General features: G+C 44.3%; 1 protein-coding gene across 1 annotated transcript; it reads right to left on the reverse strand.

The window, feature by feature from the left end:
• Positions 1 to 690: 690 nt before the first annotated feature.
• Positions 691 to 24,963, reverse strand: CEP57 (centrosomal protein 57). The gene is made up of 11 exons (XM_076328261.1): positions 24,889 to 24,963; positions 18,624 to 18,780; positions 15,958 to 16,137; positions 15,514 to 15,635; positions 14,514 to 14,630; positions 6,676 to 6,753; positions 5,480 to 5,584; positions 5,240 to 5,320; positions 4,637 to 4,881; positions 3,813 to 3,957; positions 691 to 1,966 (listed from the first exon to the last, which is right to left on the reverse strand). Exons 1-11 carry the CDS (start codon positions 24,916 to 24,918, stop codon positions 1,730 to 1,732), a joined length of 1,497 nt encoding a protein of 498 aa, XP_076184376.1. The 5' UTR covers positions 24,919 to 24,963; the 3' UTR covers positions 691 to 1,729.
• Positions 24,964 to 25,669: the final 706 nt, after the last annotated feature.

A 25,669-nucleotide genomic window follows, 5' to 3' on the forward strand; every position in this document is an offset into this window, starting at 1 on the left:
TAACTCATGTTAAGCCCAAATTCACTGGGATGATTTGGGATCAACTCAATGCCTGCTCCTCGATGCTCTCGCCCCTAGGAGGCTGAATTCCAACTTGGCACCTCATTCACTGTATGCAGCGCGTATGGAGCCTAAAATACTCCTAAGCCCTCCATCATTAAGGAGCTGCACCTTCAGCTCATCTAAGACAGCCTGAGGTAATGCTGACGTTAACCCATCTTTGAGCAAGCTGCTCCCCAGAGATCCTTCCCAAGCAAAACTACCGAGTGTAGTTTCAGCTACTGATGTTTAGGAACCTCTGGGATGAACTGCTCTCCAAGTGGTTACTCCAGGTACCTGGAGCCCATGTCTTGTAACCTAAATGAAGTTAAAGGGGATGGCTCCAGGCCTGGTTAACGGCTTCTGACTTCTCCCCTCACAGCTAAAACCTTCTGTGCCTCGGAAGCAAGGAGGCAAGCAGGGTGGATCACCTACAGATAATTAAAACTCAAGTCCCTTCTGCCTGCGTTGCCCATTAGCCATAGGCAAGGGTGGACAATGCTCAGCCTCACCTTCCCTGTGGTTTGCTAGCAGCTTGCATTCATCATCCCAACCAGGGAGATGTCACGTCACCACAAAAAGCACACCGGATGGGGCACCGTGCTGCAGCAAACACTGAGTTAATTTGGAGGAAGGGCAGGTTTCCCACAATTCATTCAACAGCTGGCTTTATTATTTTTCAACTGTATAAACAGATAATCTGGGTCTTCTATACATTCCAGTAATAGGAAATTCTTTACATTATTAACATAATAAATAACATTTACTCAGCTGTGCAAGTCAAGAGTGCAAAATGAATTGCACCACTACCAAAGTAGACAGCTCATCAAAGCACATATTTCAAGTTAAAAGCAAGATGCCAGGACCAAATGGCATGATTGAGGCACTTGCAGTTTAAAACACTTGTGGTTTATCTCATCTCACTCCTTTACCACCCAAAGCTGTGGACAAGGAGACAGGATGGTATCCCCTATCCTATAGCTTTTTCCTTAAGTAGGACTTCTGTAGAAAAAATTCACTCTTCAGACTTGAAAAGAATTCAGTCAATCATTACGCAAAATCATTCCAAAAAGTTATTTTGCTCCTTTTCTGAGTTCTCAAACATCCACTGCCATTAATGCTGACTAATGTGGTGTAGCAGAACAAGAACAAGGAAAGCTTTTTGAGGAGCGCTCCGTAGAACACCTTTGACAGGTTTACCTGTCCTCCCCCTTAGACACTCTCGGAGTTTGAGTAATTGCAGCTGCACACAGAACAGAACTGACAAAAGCCCGTAAGACTCGGGACCCAGCATCATTTTCAACAGGATGCATCTTGAGAAGCCTCCCAATGCGCAGTTCAACAGTAGGATGAAATCGCACTGGCATTCCACACGCACCAACCCACACGTATGTGCAGTGCTTGGTGTGCTGAAAGAAAATGGAGGGACTGCTGGAACCATAACACGAAAGGAACTGCTGGAGACCTATGTTCAGATTCGGTGTCTGGGTACCTCAAAAATGGAATGTGTGTTAAACTAGACCATAATATATACAATCAAACCCAGGGATGGAGAATTAAGAGCCCATATTTCAAAAGTGCACTTAGCATACAGTAGTCTCTTTCACATAGCAAGAAAGGCAGCTGCTTTAATTCCAGAACGTGAGGAAGTTTGACCGGGATGGAGTCAAGAACATCTCCTGCAGAACAGTCAGTAGTCCCAGCTGATATCATCTTTCTGTAGTGAAGTCTGTATGGTCTGCATGTCTCTCAACAACTGAAGATTCTTCCGACTCTTCTCTCCAGGTTTCACTTTGATGGGACCAGCATTCTTCCCTTTTGTGGTTACTGTAGTTGTTACTTTAACCTCACTAACAGGGAACCTGCTGTCTTTTATTTGTTTAGCAGAAGTCTTTTTGGACTTGCATTCTCTCTTAAGTCTCTCTAGCTGAAAGAGAAACCCGAAGAAAAACATTAAACTTAAACAAGGTCACTGCTTATGTTGCACAATTCTTCCAGACGGCTGAAATACCCCACCACTCATCTCACCCAGCTAAGCAAATGGATGCTCCCAAGTCCCCCTGAATAATAAATATTTTGTTTTCCTTACACAGCATCGCTATTTTAGCATCTTTAGAACTGTGTTCAGCTTATAGTCTGAACGACTAGGTTATCTCTTTAAACACTGACAAATTGATTTTGGGGGAATGTCTCCATCATGAACGTAATAGAAAAAGTTATATATGACAGAAAGTTGATTTGTCACTGTTACCATCCAGTGATTAAAAAACAAAAAACAAACAGAAAACATTTTTCTACACACATACTGGTGATTTTAATAGCTAGTCACCATCAGAGATGTAGCTTTAAAAAGAACACCAAACTCTGCTGAGGTGAAGAACTGGTATCCACACACAGCACTAAAGACTCAGTACTCTGCAACAAGGACTGAGCTGCCATAAGCTTCAACGGGGAACTGGACAGAGTCTAAGGTGCAGACACATTCATATTCTCAAACTGCAAAATGGCTGGCTTCCACGGTTCCCCTCACTTCAGGTAGTGGTGCTCCCTCCTCCTCCTTTATAGCATGCAGCAATTTCCCTAAACACTGACTGCTGAAACTTTTGCCAATAGCTAGTCAGAAGCCTCAGTATATGCAGAATCATTACTACTGGGAACTGCTACACATCCATTTCTCTGCAACAGTTCCTCTGAAGATCGTAAGAGATCAAAGGTGAGTAATGCTGCTGTTTGAAAACATTTTGGACGTCAGCAGCAGTGCTCCCAGTACATATTTTGTGCCTAAGTTACATCAGATGAGGGTGAATCGTGGTTCATACAAACTGAACCAGATTAAACACAAGGGGTTAAGCTCTTTGGAAGAATTTCACTAAAATGAATGAAGATTAGAGAAAATAGGGAATCGACAGGGTTTATAGCTTTGAATGAACAGGCTACACTATTCAAAACATTTTGAAAGTTGTTTTAAACTGAAACAGGTATTTCAGGTTTTATAAAATGCAAATCAAAACATAAATAGGTCATTTACTCCAAGCAAAGGAGAACTGTTAAAAGATTCAGCTCAACAGTGAAAGCCCCTGGGAATCTAGGTATCTCTCTAAATACAGTTTAGGTTACTCTAAGTTCATTGTGAAGAACAGCATTTCACAAGGGCTTTCCCCTGCTATCTGTGCAGCTGGTTGTCACTAGGCACCTCACGCAAAGCGGTTGCTTTGGTTCAGCACAGCTCTTTGACGCATGCCAGGAGTGAGTGTGACTGATCAGAACACAGGTATCTCCTGACACATCAGATATCCGACCAGAAACATCTCCCAGACCGACTGCCGGGGGCCCAGAAGTAGGCTCACACCTTTCAGCCCTATACACTGTTTCTCATCTTGTGTATTGCCCAACCAGCTTATGCTGTGTTTACAGAATTCAACAGCTGTGGGATTTGCTATCGCACAGTGGACGATCTTTTCCCTGTTTTGGGGATGAAAGGAGTGTAAAATGCAATGCAAGAACAGATGTGAAAGCTCTGCCCAGGACAGGATGAAGAGTGGGCACAAGGGTGACACGGTAAGACAGAAAGGATACTCCTGCAGAAATACTGGGATAGAAAGGTGGAGGTATGCAGAGTAACTTTGGGACGTCAAAGCTAAAGCTAGGCACTACTGCTCTACAGTAGTTATTTCTGCTTTATTCAGTTACCGCTAAATTAGGATAGAACTCAAAAAAACCCCACTTAAGATAGCAACTCTACAGAAACATGAACATAGTAAAAAGTAACTGACCTGCAACCGATGTCTCCGGACTTTGCTGATCTGGTCTGCCTTTGCTTCCATCTTTCCCACCAGTGCCTCAAGTTCCCTCTCCAGATCTTCCCTCACTGCAATGGTTGGGGCTTCCTGGGCAAGCTTTGACAGCTGCTGGTGATCACTGGCATGGAATTCAGATAGAACAAAGCTTGCATCAGACTCCCTTGGCTTCTAGTGCTTGTACACCCAGTTCAGAAGTAACACTTCTAGGAAACCACAGCATCAGCAGCCAGACATATTAAACATGCCATAACGAACCAGTAAGAACAGTTTGCTGGTTAGCAGCATTATTACGGTAGCACATCCTGGTGGCAAGGCTGCTGCAACATCAAGTCTCAATAACATAAGTAGCTTCACACATTCAAAATGACCAAATAACCCCTTGAGGGCATGATCTCAGCACTCGTTCAGGTACTATTTTGCCTATCTGTATCTACTGCAGTAGGATAACAATTCGTGTTCTGTTAACCAGGACAAGCAAAATGACTAGTAAAGCTGTCCTTTAATGGAGTATTTGTCCATTGCATCAGGGGCTGTTACCAGACTTCTCCCCGACCCCTCACAAATTTGATACTGCTGCATATAAAAACAGGTATGCAGTCCAGATTGTTTATCAGAATTTATTTTTAACCGCAAAAATAAATGACAGCCTCTGCAGCCAGTAGAACAGAGAGATTACATGCCAGAGACTTCCCAAAACTAACTCCTTTCTCAGGAAAAACCTTCCAACTTTAAAGCAAAAGGCAAAAATATAAAGCATCTATGTTCATAACCTGCAATGGAGAATATGCCAAACTCACAAACTCATCTGCCCAAATTCATCTTGTAAAGTCAGCAGCACTTCTGAGAGCTCTTCCTGGGATGAAGACGACTCCTTTGGCAGAGATGACTTTCTGCTTTTGCTGGCAGGATGATCAGTACTGACGGGTTTTGCTAGTGGAGTATCATTTACCACACGACTGTTACACAAAGCTTTCGTGTGTTGTTTCATCAGGTGTAGGACATGTTGCACGTTGGCGCCAACTGAATGACTGGGACTGGTAGACTGGACAGAAAAGTAAGAGAGACTTCTTTTAAATGGCATTGTCAACAACCTACTTGATACTAATAGAGAACATTTAAAAACAGTAACATTTTTTATTTGCTGCCAAGAATCTATTTTTTGTTTGAATGAATATGCACTAACAAGAAGAGCTTGACTAGCAGCATAGAGAGGATCCATTTTTTGGAAATGCCACTTCAGCAAGTTATCGATACTCAACAAGCCTTTTGAAGACAAACTGGAAGAAAAGAGTCAAAGAAAATGAAATGATCTGACCACTGGGTGTCAGGAGCGCACCAAGCCAAAGCCACTTAAGGAGCTGCAGCTACTGAGCATTAAGCTTTGGAATTAAGCAGCTCACCTTCCCAGCTACAAAGGGTACATCACCCAGACACAGTCTGTAATGGGGCTGCATAGCGAGATGGCTTGTACGAGAGCATTTCTGGAAGGAAAGAAGAGAGAAATGTTTATCAAAGATGACACTACAGCAAACCCATTTTCCCTTTGCTTTGTAATAAAAGAGGCAGCCTACCTTCCTGACTGCATGCACACACCCTTATTTAACTCCTCAGTAATTGCCCTTCTCTTCCCCCCATGTTACCTTCTCTGGCTGCTTAGTTTTTTTCCTGGGTTTTCTTGCTTTTGGAGAAAGCAATGGTGATGCTGCTTGAATCAGTAGTCTGTTGGTTTCCAGGCCTGTCTGAAGCTTTAATTGAGGGAACAAGGGGCGTTACTGGAATTATATTAATAGATGATCAGAGACAGAGTAAGCTGAGAACTGCAAAACACGAATTTTTTTAAAAACAGGCTCTCTGAAAGCAAGTACTGCAAGTTTTTAAGATGCTTCTGCAGTCCAAGGTCAATTTAAACATTAAATAAGAATACTTCCTCTGGTAGCACTACTCATCACTAATCCCAGTAAGTTAGAGAATTAGTCTTACTGCATTACTCCCATGCACGCAAGTGCCAAAACATCAGCTGTGCTTTACACTTGACAAAATGTTGGGGAAGTCGAGCCACCTAATCTTGCTCAATTGATCCTGTGGCATATAGTTAACAACTATTCCTTCTATTAAATTTGACAGTAAAAAAACCCCTCCAAACCATCTATTGGAAGAGTTAAGGTCAGGATTCTCACTGTCAACAGTGAGCTCCATACGTTTCACTGTTCCTTCCAACAGGAAGCTACGGCGTGGCTTTAGAAATCATCTCCTAACCAATCTCAACTAGAAGCATTCACAGAACAATTATTGATGATTGAGACACCTTTTCGCCCCGCCCAAAGGTTAATGCTAGAGCCTAACACATTATCTACATACTTCTTCAGCATACAATGAATACTTAATGAACACAACACTTCAAGGTTAGGAGAAGACCAGTGTCCTCGTGGGCTCATAACCGATAGCATGTTGCCTCTTTTTTTGCCTCCTTCTACAATATTTCTAGTTACAATTATGAACAAGGGAGCACACTCGTTGACCTTCATCTATTTAAAGCAGAGATCCTCATACATCCTCAACTATGAATTAGTCTGAACTTCTACTCCTCTTTTCCAACTAGCTTCTTTTATTGAAGAAATCAAGCTTCGGTGCACAGGTGCTTTTAGAAAAAAGTTTCCAAAAAGCTCTGAGAACTTCAGAACATTTGGCGCCTCAGATGGGGGGTGGGGAGACTAAAACAAGGGTTTCATTATTCTGTATATGGGAGGCACTTTCAGCAAGTTTAGTTGACAAGTTGATGGAAAGGAAGAGCTAATTACAGTGCATACCAGTACAAAAGAAATTTCCTGTTGGTTACCTCAGCTGCTTTTTCCTGAACAAGCTTCCTCGCATGTTCTTCCTCCTGAAGCTTCTGTTCCAGCTCTTTCATTTTTTTCTAGTCAAAGTTGAATAAAAATAATAGCATTACTAATGAAACAATTCTTTTTTTCCTGAAGCCTACAATACTAAGAGCTTGAGCAAAAGTATATGAGTTCAACTTACGACTTAAAGCTAAGTGAAGACTTGAGCATTAGAATGATTGCTGATGTTTTGTCTGTATAGGCATAAATACAGTAGTCAAGTGCTTATGCTTAAAACTTAATTGATTTTTCTATTTTTACTTCTGCAATTGCTATCTGAGTTTAAGTCGCAGCCTACAGGGAGAGCAATACACAAGGCTGTCTTTCTCTTTGGTTGTAAAAAACCCCAACAAACTAGAAAGTAGGTTGTTTTGTGTACATTATCCTGAAAGATTTTGTACTACAAAAGGGCTAACAAAGGTGTATCATGTATCATTATAAGCTGAGAGAAGACTTGCTTTATTTAGACCGCTAACGGTATTTTTGCTAATATCTGTAACAAACTATTAGAAGAGAGGAATTTTCGAACATCTAGGCACCTTCCTAATAAAGAAGAGGGAGGAAAGTTTATATGATACCTCTGAGGTATCTTTAAGCAAAACTGAAGTGATTTCATCTTTTTATGGTAAAAACATGTAAGAACTCTTTTGAAAGCCCTTTTCAAAGAAAAGAGTTAAGGAGAAAGGCACACATTTCTTTGTAAACCCTCCAACAAGATGAAAACCTTGTTTAAGCAGGATACTTAAACTCCCAATGTGGAAGTTATCAAATAACTTTCTGATTTTGTACAGCAGAGTGAAAAAACAATCCAGAGCTCCAGGACACAAAACAACTTCCCTTCTCTTCCCCCAAAGACTGCTTATTGACAGGGCCACTAATCAAACTTAAGGCAGAAAAGCATGCAGTTCAAAGTAACAGCTACATTTGTACACTTCTGTTTGTTTATAAACCCACTACACTGAGGTAGTAAATATTTCAGCTCTGCTTTACTTAAGCATTAACTGCAAGATTAATGTAACCAGCTGTTATACAAAGGTGTTAAAAGGCAAAACCCTAGGTAAACATTGAGGACTAAGGCACTATACAAAGGAACCAACTTTTTCTGTTGAATAAAAGAACCCTTTTGACTATTTTTTTTTTCTCTCATTCAAATCAGATATATTCCAGGTAACTTAAAATCATCTTCTGCCCTTTACAGTATGAGGCACAATTCTTGATTTCCATGTAGTCAGTCTCACGAAGATCTTTGTTTAACCTGTTAAGTATGACAGAATTTTTAATATGAAAATACAGTTCAAACTGAAGATTTGCTTCAGAAGACTGACATGAAGCTGGGCCAATGTTTTTATCCTGAAATGAATGAGTATTCACTCAGCCAGCTGTTTAGCTGCTGTGTGCAGTTCAAACTGCACAGCAAGAGTATATCTTACTGTGTCATCAGTGATAGACCCCATTAGAAATTATCTAGCCAAGTTATATTCTCAAAGAAATTTTTTTTCTTGCTTACAGAAGAAAGTATTACACAGATTACTGGTCCATCACTGAGAGGAAAAGGCCAAAGGGCCAGCTAACAGCAAACACATGTGCTACCCAGCCATGCTGCCCATCACATAAGATAGCACAGCACAGAAAGAGCGCTGCAGGTCAGCACGGGGCTGCCTAAAACACTCTGCTCAGTCACCAGTAGCCACGACAAAGAATTTCAATGTCTATTTTTGCCTGTTTTCTAAGGGTAATTAAGTCTCATGCAATCACCTCACTCACAGAATCACAGAATCATAGAATAGTTTGGGTTGGAAGGGACCTCTAAAGGTCATCTAGTCCAACCCCCCTGCTGTGGGCAGGGACATCTTCAACTAGATCAGGTTGCTCAGAGCCCCGTCCAACCTGACCTGGAATGTTCCCAGGGATGGGGCATCCACCACCTCTCTGGGCAACCTCTGCCAGTGTTTCGCCACCCTCAGCAGAAAAAATTTCTTCCTTGTATCTAGTCTAAATCTACCCTCTTTTAGTTTAAAACCATTACCCTTTGTCCTATCACTACAGGCCCTACTAAAAAGTCTGTCCCCATCTTTCTTATAAGCCCCCTTGAAGTACTGATAGGCTGCAATAAGGTCTCCCTGAAGCCTTCTCTTCTCTAGGCTGAACAACCCCAACTCTCTCAGCCTTTCTTCATAGGAGAGGTGTTCCATCGCCCTGATCGTTTTTGTGGCCCTCCTCTGGACCCACTCCAACAGGTCCATGTCTTTCCTGTGCTGAGGGCTCCAGAGCTGGACGCAGTACTGCAGGTGGGGTCTCACCAGAGCAGAGGAGAGGGGCAGAATCCCCTCCCTCGACCTGCTGGCCACGCTTCTTTGGATGCAGCCCAGGATACGATTGGCCTTCTGGGCTGTGAGCGCACACTGCTGGCTCATGTCCAGCTTTTCATCCACCAGTACCCCCAAGTCCTTCTCGGCAGGGCTGCTCTCAATCCCTTCATCCCCCAGCTTGTATTGATACCAGGGGTTGCCCCAACCCAGGTGCAGGACCTTGTATTTGGCCTTGTTAAACCTCATGAGGTTCACATGGGCCCACTTCTCGAGCTTGTCCAGGTCCCTCTGGATGGCATCCCATCCCTCAAACAACTTTAACCAAAGACAGGAAGGTATGAGACCTCAAAGATACAGAACACCTAAATTCCATAAAAATTGGCTGCTGGTATAAACATCCCAATTAGTTCCACCAGAGAGGAAATGTCTCCAGTTAGCAAATTAGCACCTGCTTGACAGCTGAGCAGTCAGCATATACCCAGCTGGAACAGGGCAGGTGTTGCTTCTCACCATGTGGCAGTTGGAGGACAGAGGAAAAACTAGAGGTGTAGGTAGCGTATAGCCACAACAGGATGTGAGGATTCATTACCTCTGTTGTTCACAGAATGGTGGGGTTTTATTAAGTCTCATTGTTAGCATTAAGAAAAGATCAATTACTACCAACTACAGTTCTTCAAAACGTGTCATCTTGTGTTGAGTTTGCATGGCAAGGTTTTGCTAGCAGGGAGGCTGCAGGGGTGGCTTCTGTGAGAAGGTACTAGAAGCTTCCCCTATGTCCGACAGAGCCAATGCCAGCCGGCTCCAAGACAGACCTGCCACTGGCCAAGGCAGAGCCCATCAGCGACGGTGGTAGCGCTTCTGGGATAACATATTTAAGAAGGGGAAAAAACAGCAGCCGGGAGAGAGGAGTGAGAATATGTGAGAGAAACAATCCTGCAGACACCAAGGTCAGTGAAGAAGGAGGGGGAGGAGGTGCTCCAGGCACCAGAGCAGAGATTCCCCTGCAGCCCCTGGAGAAGACCATGGTGAGGCAGGCTGTCCCCCTGCAGCCCATGGAGGTCCACGGTGGAGCAGATATCCACCTGCAGCCAGTGGAGGACCCCGTGCCAGAGCAGGTAGATGTGCCCGAAGGAGGCTGTGACCCCTTAGGAAGCCTGCGCTGGAGCAGGCTCCTGGCAGGACCTGTGGACCCATGGAGAGAGGAGCCCACGCTGGAGCAGGTTTGCTGGCAGGACTTGTGACCCCACGGGGGACCCATGCTGGAGCAGTTCGTGAAGAACTGCAGCTCGTGGAAAGGACCCCACGCTGGAGCAGGGGAAGAGTGTGAGGAGTCCTCCCCCTGAGGAGGAAGAAGTGGCAGAGACAACATGTGATGAACTGACTGCAACCCCCATTCCCCATCCCCCTGCGCCACTTAGGGGGAGGAGGTAGAGAAAATCGGGAGTGAAGTTAAGCCCGGGAAGAAGGGAGGGATGGGGAGAAGGTGTTTTAAGATTTGGTTTTATTTCTTATTATCCTACTCTGATTTGGTTGGTAATAAATTAAATTAGTTTTTCCCCACGTTGAGTCTGTTTTGCCCGTGACAGCAATTGGTAAGTGATCTCTCCTTGTCCTTATTTCGACCCATGAGCCTTTTGTTATGTTTTCTCTCCCCTGTCCAGTTGAGGAGGGGAGTGATAGAGCAGCTTTGGTGGGTGCCTGGCATTCAGCCAGGGTCAACCCACCACTCATCTACACATACGTTCAAATTCTGGCCATCTAGCCACACGCAAAACCAGAGACCAAACTGCACTTTTAGGGTACAACCCCATCCCCTAACTCCATCCTCAGACATAGACATGTTCAGACCCTCTCACAGTCAGCTATCTGCATCAGACTGCACTACGGGACTACACTTGCAATAAACATACACCAGAAAATGCTTTTGAGGCAAGTACTCCAATTACGAGTACTTCACATGAATGAGAGTCTCAGCATTTCCTTTTTACAACCAATATTAACATTGGCAAACTGCTTGAAGGTAATACTTATAGGACCAGGTAGTGGCTCTGCAGAGATTAAATGCCTCAGTAAGACCCACACACAACTTGTGCCCTGGCAGAGTGAAATCAGAGGCAGCTGAATCATTGCTCGCTCATGAGTAGTCATCTCACCACTTTCATAGAATCATAGAATCATAGAATCATTGAGGTTGGAAAAGACCTCTAAGATCATCGAGTCCAACCGTCAACCCAACACCACCATGCCCACTAAACCATGTCCCTAAGCGCCTCATCTACACGTCTTTTAAAAACCTCCAGGGATGGGGACTCCACCACTTCCCTGGGCAGCCTGTTCCAATGTTTCAACACTCTTTCAGTAAAGAAATTTTTCCTTACATCCAATCTAAACCTCCCCTGCTGCAACTTGAGGCCATTTCCTCTCGTCCTATCGCTTGTTACTTCGGAGAAAAGACCAACACCCACCTCGCTACAACCTCCTTTCAGGTAGTTGTAGAGAGCGATGAGGTCTCCCCTCAGCCTCCTTTTCTCCAGGCTGAACAGTCCCAGTTCCCTCAGCCGCTCCTCATAAGACTTGTTCTCCAGACCCCTCACCAGCCTCGTTGCCCTTCTCTGGACACGCTCCAGCACCTCAACGTCCTTCTTGTAGTGAGGGGCCCAAAACTGAACACAGTATTCGAGGTGCGGCCTCACCAAGGCCGAGTACAGGGGCACGATCACTTCCCTACTCCTACTGGCCACACTAGTTCTGATACAGGCCAGGATGCCATTGGCCTTCTTGGCCGCCTGGGCACACTGCCGGCTCATGTTCAGCCGGCTGTCGACCAACACCCCCAGGTCCTTCTCTGCTGGGCAGCTTTCCAGCCACTCTTCCCCAAGCCTGTAGCGCTGCATGGGGTTGTTGTGGCCGAAGTGCAGGACCCGGCACTTGGCCTTGTTGAACCTCATACAGTTGTCCTCGGCCCATCGATCCAGCCTGTCCAGGTCCCTCTGCAGAGCCTTCCTACCCTCGAGCAGATCAACACTCCCACCCAACTTGGTGTCGTCTGCAAACTTACTGAGGGTGCACTCAATCCCCTCATCCAGATCATCAATAAAGATATTAAACAAGACCGGCCCCAGTACTGAGCCCTGGGGAACACCGCTCGTGACCGGCCGCCAACTGGAGGTAACTCCATTCACCACAACTCTCTGGGCCCGGCCATCCAGCCAGTTTTTGACCCAGCGCAGAGTACACCTGTCTAAGCCGTGAGCCGCCAGCTTCTCTAGGAGAAGGCTGTGGGAGACAGTGTCAAAGGCCTTGCTGAAGTCCAGGTAGACCACATCCACAGCCTTTCCCTCATCCACTAGGCGGGTCACCTGGTCATAGAAGGAGATCAGGTTGGTCAAGCAGGACCTGCCTCTCATGAACCCGTGCTGGCTAGGCCGGATCCCCTGGTTGTCCCGCTCATGCCTTGTGAGCGCCCTCAAGATGAGCCGCTCCATAATCTTCCCCGGCACCGAGGTCAGGCTGACAGGCCTGTAGTTCCCCGGATCCTCCTTCCGGCCCTTCTTGTGGATGGGCGTCACATTGGCAAGCCTCCAGTCTTCCGGGACCTCCCCCGTTAACCAGGACTGCTGATAAATGATGGAGAGCGGCTTGGCGAGCACCTCCGCCAGCTCCCTCAGCACTCTCGGGTGGATCCCATCCGGCCCCATAGACTTGTGAGTGTCCAGGTGGCATAGCAGGTCATTGACTGCTTCCTCCTGGAATTTCCATCCATTTCAGCACACCATGTATGGAAATAGTCTTTCTTATCTATTTCTTACTTCAAATTAAACTTATAAATGCTCCCGTGGTCTTGCCACAACTAAAGCAGAGTTCAAAGAGGCAACAGATGCAACTGTTTTGAGCAAAGCGTGCAGTCACCCTTTCAGGACTATAAGGTAACACTTAGCACATGGATGCTCACACAGAAACAGCCCGCAAGCACAGAGGCAGACAGACCTGTCGATCAGAAAGCAGCTCATGACAGCATAATGATCACAAGAAAAATGACTTTTAGTCACCGCTAAATCCAGACCCCTCTCAGTTCCTAGAATCGATTCAAAATTGTGTGAATTTAACACCCAATTCCACTGAAACAGATTTAATTGTGACAGCTACTACTTCCTAAAGGTATCAAAGAATCGGAGACATCTAGGTTGATCCAGAAAAAAAAGAATACCTGTTAGGCTGAAATTATTTTCACTAGCCAGGCACAAAAAGACAAACCACCCAGCCCCACCAAACTCCAGCTGCTACCAGTCAAAGACTTGGTAAAAGCCCTTCAGAAAGGAATTCCAGTTGCTGAACGAGTTATTTAAACTCTGACCCTGGAGGAAACTACTGCTACTTTCAGTGAACAAGGCCGAGGAGACACTCATCTCTCTTTGCAAGCGTTTGGCCCAGGTAAACAACGCAGGCACTTGTAGTCCACAACTGCAGCTCACCACAATGAGATGTCAAGATCTTAAACCGCTTGTTACAGCTGCCTTGGGTCAGGGACTTCCAAGAATAGTTGTAGCATCTAAAGGTCCTGCAGCAGACCAACTAGCTAAAGATTTACTATCAAATACTGCTTTATGTACTCCTGGAAAAACACCATCTACTTCAGCACCTGGTAAGGGCTGGTGTGCAGGGTGGCAAGCCTACAATTTTGACAGAGCCCAGAGCTGTCCTCAATACCATGATCTAATCATGTACTATCTGCTCCTTTTGAGGGGGACGGGGGAGAAATTTGCAGATGGAAGCCTCTCCCTGGTTAAGCCCTCTGTAGTTCCCATGCTTGGGAGTCTTGCAGTCTCTCTACAGCAGCAGAAAGAGGTGGGATGTGGACCGGACTTCACAAGCCAGCACCACAGATGGTACACAGAAAGAATACGACCAAACACGGTCATGCTGAACTTTTAAAAGCTACCAAATCAAAAGGAATCCTGAAGAGGCAGACTGGTTCAAACCCACTGACAGCCAGCCAGCGCTAAAGGTCTAGCAATGCCAGGCTCCAGAATTCTGCACACAAAATAACTAATAATTGTGTTTCTTAAGGAGGAAGGCAAGTGGCTAAAAGAAAAAACGAACACATCAAACCCACACAAGTCAAGTCAAATCTGGGTCATAAGAGAATAGAACTGCTAGCACTCAGTAGCACGCAAGGCAACTCAGAAGCTGGGAGCTTAAGAACGCCCGCAATCCTGCATACCTATGCACCAGCTAATCACAAAAAAGGCACACCAACAGACACCGTTAAGGCTAAATGAAGTGTAGTGACTGAAAGCCTACCTGGCCACGTAGACTTCCAGCAATAACTGCAAGTTTTTACAACACTTCAGCTTTAAAAAGATGTTTAGTTGTTGTCTTTCTCTACAGCACAGTTTTGCTCAGCTCTATTATTGACATACAGCTATAAAGTGCTGATTACAATAAGCAAGATAAATCTGATATATTATCCAGTATAAATGACAGACCTCTGCTACGGACTGCATTGTAGTAAGTCTGCTGTACTCTTTTTCCAGCATATCCAGCTTTTCCAATTTAGACTGAACATGTGATTGATCAAGAAGCCGATCTCTCTCCAACGAACCCTTGAAGGGAGAAGTGAAAAGCAAAACAATTATAAGCACAATAAAACAAGACCATCTGTAGTAGGCCTTGTGCCTGCAGCACAAAGGAGGCCCATAAACAGTTCAAAGGAACTACTACTTCCTCCGTGCAACTTTAGATGGTGATACAATTAGGAAGCAACCGCGCCACTGGTCCATCAATGTTGGGAACCTCACACTCAGATTCAGATGAGAGAGAATTCTGCAGAGTCACTCCTCCCTCCAAACCCAACGTGGTAAAAACCCCTCATTACTCAGCTATTAGAGATAGCTTTCTTAATTTTTTTTCCTTCAGTAAATATTTAATAGACTGAAATAGGACAGCCACAGAGAACAATGAACAGAGAGCTCTAGGTGATCCATACGCCTATAAAACAGAAGTCAAGCTCATTTTAGATATAGGCCAAATCCCACAGTCACTGATGGTGGGAAATAGAAATTGTACTACTATTTCTACAAAATCAGTATTTCAGCCCCAGTTTAGCAAAAGTAGTACTCGTAAGGAAAATCCCCAAAGATCTGAAGAGCATAAACACAAAAGGGAACTTTTTTCCAGTGGCACATGGTTATAACACTGAGGGATAAGGATGAGCTACTGCAGTAAGCCAATCACACAGAAGCAAACAAATCTTATTAATATCTGAGCCTGATACTGCCTTAGAGGCAGATGCACAAAGGCAGAAGATACCAGGGTCCTGGTAAGACTGGGAAATTTAAGTAGGGAAATTATCCACACCTAAGTATATAAGGGCCAGCTGAAATAGACATCCACACTTAAGGATATTAAAGTTACAGTAACTATGAAAAATCATGACATAGTTCATTATTTTTATAATTTAACCCTGAGATAATCTTGAGAACCCACCTGTTTCTCCAAGAGATGCGACTTCTCATTTTCTGCATGCTGGATCATTTTTCTCATGTAGTCCAGCTGTTTCTCTAAAAGGCTACACCGAGACTCAGCAGCTGCCAGCTGAGAAGCCAGTTCTGAAGATAACAGAAGGCAAAAAAGTGGAATCATGCACTGCTTGTTCCGGGGATTTTTTTTTTATGTTTTCAGGACAGTTCCAAAACAAACAGGAAAAGGACCATCTAAAGAAACCCGCTGATTAAGCCTAATGAACTTCTGTATGCATGCAAATCCCTAAACCAAAGTACACTTTTTAAAATTGTTTCTTCGTAACTCCATGTGTCACTGCAAAGTAAAAGATGCTGAACAAAGTAAATTAAAATAGTTTTATGCATTGATAAAACTCAAGTTTCATCCCCATCAGTGTTCTGTAGTATCTATATAAAGTTTGCAAACCACCTTGATTTTTCTTTGACACTTCAGTCTTGTCATGCTCTTTGTGTTGCATTTGTTCACTTAGTACTTTTTTATAGTCTGCCGTTTCTCTGCTGAGGTGTTTTACATTCTCCTCCGCCTGAAGCCGTTCCAACTCCAGTCGATGAATTTTTTCCTGGAGATTCTTCAGAGCAGAAAATATTGCTGTAATTGAACAAGTACCTTTTGTTAGATAGCATAAAGTCTTCACTTGAAGATAACATTGAACTTGAAACGTTTTTGTAAAAGCATGTTATGTAAGTCAGTCAGAGTGTTCCTTACCATCAACCAGGACTCCTTCCAGGAATTAAGAGCTGCTTCCCTTTAAACCATAAGTGATTCTAAAACTAGTCTCAAATTAATAGATGCCCTTGGTACACACCTTCATCTGAAATATTTGGGAAAGATGCATCCATTTCCCAGAACAAGGCAGGTAAATGTTCTGTAGATTAAGTGCAAACAGTGCATCTTCTGACTCTTTATCAAAAGGAAATGAAAGGTCACAACTAGACAGTTAAAACAGCGGCAGTTCTCTGTATTATTATTCCTCTACAAGTGCATGCTAGCACAACAAATACACAAACACAACGCTCCTATGAATGGTCACAGAGCAGAATGAAGGTTAGCTATCAGAAGGGCTATAAAAGTCTTTATTTCTCTAAGTGGCAGCTCTTTCTTGATTCTTCTGTTTTTGCACTTGTGTTCTCCTCTTTCCCCCCCAATACATGCATCTCCTTTGTGCTGAACAACCTTCCCTCTTTCTGTTCCATTCCCTGCTTTAGCAATTACTCCACAAAACCTTTATATATTCATCACCACAAAAAGAAAAGCAGTTGTAATACAACTCGCATCACCTTGCAATTAGACCATCTGCTGGTAATCTGATGTATTACGTCTCTTAGCTGTATTGTTTAATTCTGCAAAGGGAACCACAACCATAAGCCCTTTCCCCTATACAGTCCTGTTAAAGTATAACACAGGAACATCTGTACAGACAGCTCATATAGCAGACTAATCTGCGAGGTCACATTAGCCCACTCCTTTGTGCTTAAATCCACTCTAGAAAAAGAATGCACCTTAATTACAGAATGCATGAGCACAAGAAAAGTTGGGACTGCGTATTTGTTTGAGCATCAAATTACAAAATAAAAAAAAAAAAAAAAAAGAAAAACAATTATCAGAATGAGTTTTCCAGAGTAAAAACTCATCAAATCTTGAAACACGAAATAGCACATTAGAGTATCACATCAGTAAAAATGACCTGCTTTAAGGTACCTGTTAAGTAAATAAGAAGTGGGTGATAGCAGTCACAGTTAAGGGGAAAGTTATCGGTAACTTGGCCCTGTTTGCAAGATCAGAGTCACCAACTGTACCCTCTTCTCTATTACTGTTATCAGGATTCAGTTGAAATGCTCATAGCTGAAACTATAAACCCCTTTGTTACTATTATCCTTAGAGCTAAACTGAAATCTCTGTATATTTACAGTAATGACTAACAAACACAGCAATGAAGCAATTCAAGCAATGACTAGATAAAGATGAAACCCAACAGGATGCCAAGCATCATTCAGTCATCCTTATTAGAGTTTTAAAACCAACTACGTACACTAAGACACACACATATACAACACAAAGAACTTCAAACCAAAATAAGCAGAATTTACTATACTCAACTTCAGCATTTTTCAGTATGATTTTTTTTAAAAAATTGGAGGGTAGGAGGTGTGGTAAGGACCCTCAAGAACAATCAAATCTATTTTCCCATCTGAAGTTAATTCCCATATCTTTAACGTTACTAAAATATACACTCCAAAACATTTCTACATTTTTAAAAGCTATGCAAAAAGAGTAAGATATTGGATCATCTGCCTGTTGGATTTAATTTTCACATTTTTTTACTTAAACATTTTTTGAAAATAAAGACATTTCATAATTTTTAAAAAGAGATATAATTTATCAGATTGTCTCCCTCCACCTGTACTTATTTCAGAGTTGGCAGATTCCCTGCTTGAAAAAAGTTGCAAGTGAAAACTTGGAAGTCGAAAGTTTGTCACTAATGCAACATGCAACGCAATCTACAAAAACATGACTGCATCAGTAACTCATTAGGAAGCTCTTTCCTGCACATCCAATTTTTTATCTGTCACAAGGTTCCTTTAGTTTTGTGTCAACAGCACTCTCAAAACTGATGGCATTGAGCATATACTGCATTTTAAATAGCACTTCAAGAATTGAGATTTCATCTACTAGGTCATTAATGTAGAAGTCTCTAGTAATTCCGACATGAATTATGTTACTGGAACAGGGACTTGAGCGTATCATGCTGATTTTTTTTACTTAGTTTGAGTAATATTAGGATTCATCCTCAATCTTCTCACTTTTTCCCTATAAGGAAAAAATACGAAGTTTTTCATACCCTTAAGCCTCCATGCAACTCCAGTCTTAAAGGGAGTATTTTTACAATTGTCAGCTGTAAGATGACCTTTTTCCTTCAGAAAGAGAAGTGCAAAGGACCTACAGAACAGGTGACCTGCTCATCACTGGGAAGTGATAAAAGAATAAAAACACTGCAACCTTTGTAGATGTGGACATACAATGTTTCACCACATGATTTGGAAACAGCTAAGAAAACAACTTTGCTGAACTATTACCTCTGCTGTTGCTTTCAGGATACGGAATTACTGGTTTCTGTGAGGAGCGCAGCAAATCTGAATTAATAAATGGCTTGTATTTTGGATATTCTATAAATGAAGTTGCAGAAAGTCCATCTGTGGCTGATGCAGAGTTATGAGTTTTGTGTCGATCGCCCTGAAAACAAAACAAAGCTGTTATTCAGCACATTTGTTTCTCTGTCACAACAAAAAAGTAGAATCCAATTAGATGGTGTGGAGGAGTATTGCTGCAGGAGACTGTAATACCTCAAAAGCTGTATTTCCTTCCTTACAGCCTTAGGCTGTGTCATTTTTACATCCAGCTCCCCTCCACTAAAAACAGTGTCAGAAAGCAAATGTCTTTTCCATACTAGTTTCCAATTTCCACTTTTGTTTTCTACTTACTTATACTGTCTCTTGCTTACTGTTAGATGGTAATACACCAGCCAGTTGGAAAATAGCTGCCGCCTTAATTACTGATTATACTTACTGCACATGAGATACTGTACTAAGGTGGCCAAGCCTGATAAAGCACACCCAGGACCACAGTTCTACATGCACTCATCTAACATAATAGCTCACTGACTGTAGATGGGGCAGAGGACATACCCTTTCTTCACGCTCCCAGCTGCACAGTCCCAACCCCTCTTTTCCACTGGCTTCAATTCATCTTTCCTACCGTTCCATGAATAGATTGCACCTCACCAGCAGAAACACCTAGGTGACTTTATGCTATGCCTGATTAGTGGTATCAGCACAAGAAAAGCAGCAGCAGATCACAGCCAGGAAGGTACCTCTGCCTGTGAGCAGCAACATGTTGCTTGAGACTGTTCTCAAAAACACGGCCAGAGAGACCACGGATTTCCCAGCAGTCTACATCAACTTTCCAAACATTTGCTGTGTTTTGGATGTTGCAATGCCCAGAAGGGACCACCTAGCTGTGAACACGCTATGCAGTCGGGATACCATTAAACCATGTGCTTTCTAACAAGATTCTTCTAAGCAAAAGGGCCACGGCACTTAGTATATGCTGTGTTTACAGTTTTGACTCAAAAACCGGCTACCTGGCCTAAGCTTTCTGATTTGTGTATGAATTAAATAATATGAATGCTTATTTTTAACGTGCAAAAGTAATTTCTCTCAACCCAACACTAAACGTTTCAGTAACAGAATTTGAAGGTAACCTAAGAGAGAAGTGGGCTGCAGGCAGATGCAATGTTCCTACAGCTTTCCACAGAGCATTTACTTCACTAATATGTCAACTGAGCAATTGCTGATCTTGGCAGGGTTTTTTTTAAGCTTTTGCAAATACCAGTTATTTGGAGCATATTGTGACCTAAATTATAATACAGGAAGTATTTATGCAAGTATCTCATAGCAAATTAGACAACAGCCCAAAACGCATTATGAGGAAGAAAAATAATACAGGGAAAAAATTAAGAAAATTTGTAAGTTATTTAAAGCCTATACACAGCTAATTTCCTCTTATAAAGGAAATTATAAGATTCATTGTGGACAAGAAAATTAGAAACCTAAGTACTCTGAATGTATCAATCAGTGTTTCTAAGCACAGTTTTATGAATGCTTTGCAGTTTGTGTTTATAACATTTTCCTACACAACATAATTGCTTTTCTTGGAATAACTGCATTTGCACAAGAACTTTTGCTACCACAGAAAGCCAATTAAAACACTAATCCCTAATTAAGAATATATTAATAAAAATATTTTGAACAGGTTTTTGTATGCATGCATATACACTGTTTTATGCTCAGCAGCCATACTGGTCTAACTAGAATGTGCAAATTTAAAACGGAATGAAAGCCTGCTAGGTGCTAACATGAAGACTGTCCTGGTTTCGGCTGGGATAGAGTTAATTTTCTTCCGAGTAGCTGGTACAGTGCTGGGTTTTGGATTTAGGATGAGAATAATGTTGATAACACACCCATGTTTTAGTTGTTGCCAAGTAGCGCTTACACTAGCCAAGGACTTTTCAGCTCCCCATGCGCTACCGACTGAGAAGGCTGGGGGTGCACAAGAAGCTGGGAGGGGGCACAGCCAAACTGGCCAAAGGGACATTCCATACCATGGGACGTCATGCTCAGTACATAAACTGGGGAAAGCTGGCCGGGAGGGGGCCGCTGCTCGGGGCCTGGCTGGGCATCGGTCGGCGGGTGGTGAGCAATTGCATTGTGCATCACTTGCTTTGTATATTCTATTATTATTATTGTTGTTATTATTATGATTTTATTCTATTTCAATTATTAAACTGTTCTTATCTCAGCTCATGAGTTTTCTCACTTTTACTCTTCCGATTCTCTCCCCCATCCCACCGGGGCAGGGGGAGAGTGAGCAAGCGGCTGTGTGGTGCTCAGTTGCCAGCTGAAGTTAAACCACGACAAAGACCTAAACCTCACTCCTGCAAAAATACTATCAGTGTTATGTTGAATTGATGAACACAGAATAGTAAGCCCAAATGATGAAGTAAAAATGAACAGGGCAAAACACAGTACTTTATGCAGCAGGCAATACAGTAACAGCAGCAACATAAACCTCAGCAACCCAAACGACAGTAACTATTGATTCAAATATCAATATACTATCTGCTATTGATTCAAATCAAAGGTGTCCCATGAAACAGTCAAAAGAAAAGGGGAATTGATTTGAAATCAAAGTAGGACTGCCAGCATCACAAGTTTCTTAGATGTCGTTGTTTCACCTGTAAAATCTTGTCTGTGAATTAAAAATAACTACATAAAAAACCCAAACTACAGGAGGTTTTTTTGTTTGTTTTTACTGGCATAAGTAACATCTTTCTAGCCAACAGCAGACTAACTGAAAGAAAAAGCTAGCATACTCAAACACTTGAACACCAAGTTACACAAAGCAAAACAAATATAGGCTTTTGACTAGTTGCATGTCTTCTAAATTTCACCTGGATGCAGGGTACAGGCACTAATTTGAATAGGGTAAGTCAGTACAGATATCTGTTTGATAAATACTGAAAAAACTGTGCTGAAATATCATCTATTATACAGGCAGTCGTTCTTTGCTTCAGTCTAAATAATCACTTGCTACCAGGTATATTTTCCTCATATGTTTAAGCAAAAGACTGGTTTATAGTCTGTTTCACAAACAGCGACTTCTAAATAACCTGAGTGAAAAATGTGAGAAAGTTTATGGAACAGCACCAAGGAATTTCCCATCACAAATCTCAGACTCAAATACCACACCAATTCTCTGCTCTTCGCCTCGATTTCTCTCAAGTCCTTAAAAATTATTTAAGTCTGTTTCTGCTCTTGGAAATTCTCAGGGGGAGCATCATGTTGCGATGCTCAGGAAAATCCTGAAACATAAAAAAATACATATGAAAATCAGGGAACTCTGTATATTTGTTCTGAATCTCAGCTAGGCCGCATTTGCTAACTACATCTTCTCCCCTCATTCTGGGCACTCCCTACAGTCTTTCCTTCCTTAAGCCACACTAAAGCCTCATGGTAGTAAATGAAGAAGCTTAGCAGTCCCACAAGACGCTAAGCACACCAGCATTACGCAACGGTAGCGAGCTGCACGCATTTAACCTTCACAGATCTGAGGACATTACCTTCCAAAATCCATTGCTGCTACCACTGCGTATCACCTGCCTACTCAAGCAAGCAAAAGGGAACATTAAAAACACAGAGCAGCGACAGCTTAACACACCAGCAGCATGCAGTGACCTCCTGAAGCTCCCAAAGACTAAACACGGAGGGGGGGGGGGGAACATAATCATACAGAAAGTTTTAAAATAAGACTCAGCAGCTCGGGGCAGAGGTACACTTTTCAAACCAAGCAACTTGTGTAGATGGTAAAAACGACCCACCATAACATCGTCACTTCTCTGTTGCAGTAAAGAAATACGGCATACCATGGAAAACTTTCCAGAAGGCTATTAATCTCAGTGGTACACCAAACGTTTTCAGTAAGAAAAAAGAAAAGAAGCCCTATGTTTTTCTCATTATCATACAGAATTTGGCTAGATCCCTGGACAGTAGAAATAGCAATGATTTATAAACAAACTGTAGAACCAGAGAGGCAGAAAAATGCAGAAAATCTCTCAGGCAACAACTGCAGCAAAAAAGCACGAAGGCACCAAGTCAGTGCCTTTGGTACTAGCACTTTGGCACTGGGAAAAGGGACTAAATTAGAGTGGGTGTATTGCAGGTTCTTATTTAGGTGCTCAGAATAGGGAAAAAAAAAAAAAAAAACAAAACACAAACCAGGAAAAAAAAATTGAAGCTTGGTAATGCTTTAAATGCCACCCAGTAAACCTCACGCTCGGTTAACAAAAAAAAAAAGCTGAAATAGGGGAGAATTATCTAGAAACTGGGGAAAAAAATAGAATAACCAGGTATTGATTTCACTGAGCATAAAATATCCACGTACCCAGTTATTGAAACTTTCAAAATAGCCATTTTGGAGGGACAATCTATTAGCAGCCTGCTCTCGTCCCTCAGTACTGCATTACTGGGAGAGTGGGGAAGGAAGAACATCCCCTAGCACCCAGAGGCCAACCTAAGTGCTGCATGTGCCTGCCTGATACAGAACTGAGTCAGGGGTGCTGTAAATTTAAATAACATCTGTAGTTAAAAGCAGACATTAAAAAGTTAACTTAGTCAAGCCATTACATCAAATGGGGGAAAAAAAAATGTTGGCACAATACAGTAGTTTTTGGTTAAGTTTCTGCTGTAGTGTGCCAGATGCATTAAAAGCAACTATTTTCAAAGTTCAGAAAGTGTAAAGTTTGCTTTTTTCCTTTTTTTCAACACATACAAAAAGCCTTCAGTGGGCAGCTTTTTTCCTAAAAGTTTTGTTTTACTAACCAAATTAATTAAACAGCCCACATCCATCTACTTAAGACGAAAACTAGTCTTCTGACATCCTTCTCTATGCACGCTAGAAAAAATGCCAGTCAGGAAGGATGTAGGAGTCCTCAAATCACCCCGTCACCACTCTTGCTGGAGCAGGTGTACATATGGTGCCACACTGCAGAGGAGGAGACGACACACAACAGAGAACACTGAGCTGGGCACTCACCAGGCAGCTACTGAGACCCCAAACCAGGAATCCTCACGAGACATATCTCACACACCGTCATTCTGCAACCTTTTCGCCATCTCTACGCCTCCAAAGTATTACATAAGACATGGCCACTTACAAAGAAAAAAAGCAACCAAAAAAACCCACTTGACTTCAGAGAGCTACAAACATCAAGCCAAAATGTCAAACAAGAAGCCCAACTGGAAACTTCTGCTTCAGGTGACGATCTGGCGGAGGCAGGCAGCCTCCATCCACCCAGCTCAGCACAGCCCGCTGCGCCTGCTCCAGCCAAGCCGCCGCTTCTTCATTTCATCTGTCCCGAGTAGCGACACGGGTCCCGTCGCTCCTCTACGCTCCGCACCTTGAGGGGAAGGTGGACGAGGAAACTCCAGTCCCCCGCGTGCAACCGCCTACGCATTACCTCCCAGTCAGCCAGGTGCTCACGCACACGCCACGGATGCGGGTACATGCCGCAGTTACACTGACGTTTAAGGTAAGGATTTCATCTCACAAACGGAAAGGAGCAGACGCTAAAGCCGTTACCCGCTCTCCAGTGGGAAGCGGCAGCTTGCTGCGCTAGCCTAACTGACCTGCGACTGCACAGTCAAACGTTTAACCGTGCCTCTTCTGGCCTTGCAACAGGCGTTTTCAAAGTCGTGACCCCAAATTATTCCTGAAAATAAACCGAATTACAACATTTTATTCCCATTCGCTTACAAATACGCTCTGCAGACACTGGCACGGGGACAGCAAGAGGGCTGCTTTAAATAGCAGAGTGTCTTTCTCCTTTGCCGTCGCTTTTTTTATAAAAAATGGGCTTTAATACGCATATATCGCATTTAAAAGACAAGACAGCTTTCACCGTCCACGCTGCTCCCGGCACGCCGGCGGCGGGCAGGCCGCCGGCCCCGCACTGCCCGGCCACTGCTCCCGCGGCCCCGCTCCCGCCCAAGCCCCCGGCGGCCGGATTGCCCGCCCTTCCCCTCGCCGCGGCTCCGGTGCGGCGAGGCACGGGCGAAGGCCCCGGGCCCGCCTCCCCCTTCCCGGCCGCAGGGACCGTCGGCGCAGCGCCGCACGCCTCAGGAGGCTCCACCAGCCCTCACACCCCCGGGGCGGCGCCGCGCAGCGAGGCCCGGGCAGGCTCCCCCCGAGCCGCCACCCGCCTCAGAGGCGGCTGCCGAGACTCACCGTGCGCTGATGACCGCGCGCCGCCGCCATGTCCGCGGGGGAGGGGGGGGAGGGGCCGCACTAGTGCATGTCCCTTTAAGGCACGACACCCGTGCGGCGGCGCCTTTCGCGCCGATCAAGTCCCACCTGACTGACACCCCAGCTTGCCAATGGCAAGGGAGGAGCAGGGGGTAAGCCCCACCCCAAAGGAGTACGGGCGCTCGTCATAGACTCAGCTTTGAGTGACAGGTGAACTACCCAATAAAATAAGAAGGGTGCTTCTCAGCCAATCGAAGGGGACAAGTCAACAGAGGCGGTGCGGTCTCCTGAGGCCAATCGCTTGAGCGGGGAGGAGGCGTGTGGGAGGAGTGAGCGGCCGCGGGATTCGTGCGCGGCACACGGCGCCTGCCGCGCACGCGCGGAGAGCAGACGGCGGAAGAGGATGGTCTTTGTCAAAGTGAGCCCCCGCACGTCAGCCAATCGAAAAGCAGAAGTCGCCCGGAGCGGCCCAATCAGCGCCGCGGCCGCCAGGCCACCCAATCAGCGCCCGGCGCAGGGCAGGGCGCCCGCGGCGGGATTGGCGGCGGCGGGGGCTGCGGGGGCGGCGATTGGGCGGCGAGTTTTGAAGGCAGGTTTGGCGCGAGGCTGTGATTGGCTGCCGCCGGAGCCCGAGCCCGGGGCGGAGGGAAGGGCGGGGGGCGCGGGGTGACGCCGATGCCGATGCCGACACCGACACAAGGGGGACGCGGCTCGGCGGCGCGGGCTCTGCGCGGGGCCTAGGGCGGCGGCGGTGGGGCACGCT

Source organism: Aptenodytes patagonicus, chromosome 1 (assembly GCF_965638725.1).
Source record: "Aptenodytes patagonicus chromosome 1, bAptPat1.pri.cur, whole genome shotgun sequence".
Taxonomy (NCBI): domain Eukaryota; kingdom Metazoa; phylum Chordata; class Aves; order Sphenisciformes; family Spheniscidae; genus Aptenodytes; species Aptenodytes patagonicus.

Coding starts and splice junctions, on each gene's coding strand:
- CEP57 (XM_076328261.1), bottom strand. CDS start 24,918: ATGGCGGCGGCGCGCGGTCATCAGCGCACG. Junction 5,585..6,675: donor TTCAGGAAAAAGCAGCTGAG/GTAACCAACAGG, acceptor CCTCAATTAAAG/CTTCAGACAGGCCTGGAAAC. Junction 3,958..4,636: donor GAATTTGGGCAGATGAGTTT/GTGAGTTTGGCA, acceptor ATTCCATGCCAG/TGATCACCAGCAGCTGTCAA.